The sequence below is a fragment of the Typha angustifolia genome, chromosome 3 (assembly GCF_048772165.1).
Source record: "Typha angustifolia cultivar Huaian chromosome 3, ASM4877216v1, whole genome shotgun sequence".
NCBI classification, from domain to species: Eukaryota; Viridiplantae; Streptophyta; class Magnoliopsida; order Poales; family Typhaceae; genus Typha; species Typha angustifolia.
Window position 1 is genome coordinate 7,236,026 of NC_133241.1, and position 3,957 is coordinate 7,239,982.

At 34.0% G+C, this 3,957-nt stretch overlaps 1 protein-coding gene across 1 annotated transcript; it reads left to right on the forward strand.

Annotated features, from left to right (window-relative positions):
• Nucleotides 1–200: 200 nt before the first annotated feature.
• On the forward strand, nucleotides 201–1,930 carry LOC140758125 (peroxidase 43). Its single transcript, XM_073094166.1, has 4 exons — nucleotides 201–478; nucleotides 605–793; nucleotides 926–1,088; nucleotides 1,331–1,930. The coding sequence occupies exons 1-4, from the start codon at nucleotides 275–277 to the stop codon at nucleotides 1,750–1,752; spliced, it is 978 nt and encodes a 325-aa protein (XP_072950267.1). The 5' UTR covers nucleotides 201–274; the 3' UTR covers nucleotides 1,753–1,930.
• The last annotated feature ends 2,027 nt before the right edge of the window (nucleotides 1,931–3,957 follow it).

Consider the following 3,957-nt stretch of genomic DNA (forward strand, 5'->3'; position numbering starts at 1 on the left):
TTTATACACTCGCAAATATAAAAAATAATGATAGTTTAGAGAGTTTTAGATATGATTAACTATATAATTAAAAAATAGAACACCCAGAGATGAAACCAACTTGAAGAGAGGAGACACATGTAAGTCATATTCTGTTACCTGGAGGTCACAAGTGACACATATCCCACTTGGCCTATAAAATGAGTCATAACTTCTTGTACTAACTCCAATCTCTTCTTTCTTCTTTGTTCTTTCTTCTTTCTTCTCCTCACACCTCCTTCCTCAACATAGAGCCATGTCCTTGCCAATTGCTTTGTTCATTGTCCTCTTCTCCTCTCTCCAGTTGCTCATAGAAGGGCAACTCCAAGTGGGCTTCTACTCCAACTCATGCCCAAATGCTGAGTCAATTGTGAGCTCAGTTGTCAGGCAAGCTGCTAGCTCTGACCCTACCATTCCTCCAGCTTTGCTTAGGCTCCATTTCCATGACTGCATGGTTCAAGTATCTACCTACCTACCTATCTCTCCATCTCTCCATCTCTCCATCTCTCTCTCTTTTGTTACACTGAACAATATGAAGTAGTTATTGCTAACATGCAGTTTTGTCAATTGTTGTTGCTTGTGTAAGGGCTGTGATGGGTCAATACTGATCCAAAAGCTAAGCAGTGGATCACCAGAGAAGGACAACCAGAACCATGCCGGATTGCGAGGATTCCAGGTTATCGACGCGGCAAAATCGCAACTCGAAGCTCAGTGCCCTGGAGTAGTCTCTTGTGCAGACATTGTAGCACTTGCAGCTAGAGACTCTATTGTTCTGGTATATAACGTATACATATATATATATATATATATATATATAGTTTTAATTAACATTTAAAAATATATTTGGAAGTTAACCTATCTAAAACAAGTGAATTATATATGCATGTGGTTGTATTATGTATTGCAGGCACAAGGACCATCTTATGATGTGCCGACTGGGAGAAGAGATGGTAGAGTTTCCAGTCTTTCAGATGCCAATAGCATGCCTGCAGTCGATGAGTCAGTTGCAGCTCTTAAAGCAAAGTTTGCAGCCAAGGGCCTCACTGCAAAAGACCTAGTACTCCTCACTGGTAAAATTATCTCTCCTTCGTTTAAAACTATTTCAACAAGTTTCGCATGTGCTGCTGAAACTATCCTCGTTCTCTATCAGCTTAAGCTTTTATACCATCGTACTAATTTATTTATATATTTTCACCTTATTGGCATATAATTGTACTTTTGAAAAATAACATTAAAACTGTCGTTCCTTGTCAGCTTAAGCTTTCGTATGGATGTAAATACTGATCGATTTGTTCATACATTTTATCCCTAGCGGCTCATACCATCGGCACGACAGCATGCTTCTTTCTTGAGAATCGACTCTATAACTTCTCGCCGAGTGGCGGCTCTGATCCGTCTATAAATCCAGAGTTTCTCCCTGAACTTCAGTCACAGTGCCCTCAGGGCGGCAACGTGAACGTCCGGCTACCGCTCGACCGTGGGAGTGAGAACATGTTCGACAAACAGATACTCCGCAACATCCAATCGGGCTTCGCAGCAATCAAATCCGATGCGATATTATACACTGATAGCTCGACGAAGGAGATCATCGACTCATACACCGGTTTCTTGAATGAAATCTTCGGGCCATATTTTGAGTCGGATTTCGTAGAATCTATTGTCAAGATGGGGAAGATCGGTGTGAAGACCGGAAGGAGCGGAGAAATAAGGAAAGTTTGTTCTTCTTTCAACTGAGGTGTAGTGGTAGGTTGTTCATTTCGTAAGTGTGTGCGCACTAATTTGTGATATAAAAGATATAATGTTACAGAAATATCTGTATATGTTGAGAGGAATGAAAACTTTATTATCACATATCTGTAATATGAAGCTTCAAAAATCCAAATGGGAACTTGTGCTCATTCTTTTGGAGAAACTTCCATGTCTCATAATTTTAAATTTGTTGTCCCTTTCAGTGCTTCCAAATCAACTCTATTTCTTCTATTTTTCCCTTCAAATACGTTCAAAATTAATGCAATGTTTATCAATTAATTACTCCCAAAGTTAGCTGCAACAAAAATACAACTAAACAAAAGACCCAGCTGGGGAAAACTTAGGCTGTTACCCGTGATTAACGAAACTTTGCTTTAATTATTGGATATTATTGATAACTCAGGGAAATTTTTAAACAACACCCTTGTGTTGTAGTAATTTTACAAAATAGCATAAAATTACCAACAAAAATTAAATTAAGATTGTTTCCTCTTCTTCTTCTTAGTTTTTATTTTTTTACATTCTAATCCACCTACTTGGATTTGCAATTTAAGTCCATCAAGCTTATTTAACCCACAGGCTAAGGCATGCTTCAATAATTTTGATTCCATTAATTAAGGTTTGTTTCACAAGCAGGTGTAACAACTATTTGACACACTTGTTAGCCAGTATCGCCATTTTGGACATGCCTTTGTACTTGTGATCATTAATGAATTTTGATTTGTCTACGTACTTTTATTGCTACTCACACAAATCCTAGTATACCTCTCAAAACATTTCTTGTTTAGTTTATGAATGTGGTATCTAAATTTCATAGGTATTGTATTGTATGTATATGGATATACCTACCGGTATAAACTATGCTCAGGGTTAAATATATTTTACGCTTCTGTAATTATGCCTAAAATTATTTTACTCTACTATACTTCGAAAAGTCTCAAACCAGTTCATGTATTTATGACTAAAGTGATACGGTTAGTTTTTTTTATTAAATTTAACTGAGTATCATAGCTATTTTAGCAGTTTTACTGTATTATATTAAAATCTGCAATAGAGGCGGGCAGTTTGATTATTTTGACGTTATTATAAGTATAGGAATTAGTTTAAGACTTTTTGAAGTATATGGGGTAAAGTAATTTTAATTAATATTTCTTTATATAAATATATGTTTTTTCTGGTATTTTTTAGATAAGGTGAGAACTTAATGGTATTATTGTTAAACCATTAATAGAGTGAAGAAAAAAGATATTTCTAGTTTGCTAGGTTTAAACAATGGTTTTTAAGAGATATAATACAAATATGAATTATAAAAAGGTATTAAGTAAGCCTATGTTCACTTCAGGAATAATTTTTTTCTTATTCTGGAATACAATTTATTTCAAAATAACAACTAAACATCACCGATTCTTGAATACAAATACTATTCATCAACCTAATCTAATTACTAATTTATCTTTAATATCTATCTCATCAACTTATTTTATATCAAACCAAAAAACAAAGCATGGTAATTTCATAAAAGTAACTTTTTTTTTTTGCATTTTCTATTCACTTTCTATCACATTAAAAATAATTATTACATTATTATTATAGAATGTAAGTGAACATAAAAATAATTATTTCTGAAATAAAAATCTCAATTTAGGAATGACAAGAAGAAATATATATTCTAGAATTAATCCTATATTTAAAGTAAATGGGCCCTAAACCATAAATACAAGACAAAAACTGGACTAGCAAATCTGCTATTAGATCATAGAGCTAGTATCTTAAATAAATCATAGACCAACTACCCAACAACCATTAATTCATTGATTGGAACATTCTAACTTACAATAGCCACATTGAACTATTTCAGTTACCAAAACATTTGTGAACCAAAGTTTATAAAGCCCTAACCATGTAATCAGTAATATGCATCATATCCATCTACATCTTGTATTTGGAAATATCAGGCTTCATCTATGTTGACAACCTCATATTGAGAAGAGGGTGATGAAGATCACATCAGACAACTACTTTTATTATTCTTCTTATTATTAAGAAACCTGATACATAAAAGAAATGAAAAGATCAAGCAACAACATTGAAATAAGCCCCATAACCTGATACTTGATAGACAACTACAACACCACAAGGAAGTATATAAACTGCATGGATGATGATCCAAGAGAAGACAAAGAAAAAGAA

Coding starts and splice junctions, on each gene's coding strand:
- LOC140758125 (XM_073094166.1), top strand. CDS start 275: ATGTCCTTGCCAATTGCTTTGTTCATTGTCCTCTTCTCCTCTCTCCAG. Junction 479..604: donor TCCATGACTGCATGGTTCAA/GTATCTACCTAC, acceptor TGCTTGTGTAAG/GGCTGTGATGGGTCAATACT. Junction 1,089..1,330: donor AGACCTAGTACTCCTCACTG/GTAAAATTATCT, acceptor TTTTATCCCTAG/CGGCTCATACCATCGGCACG.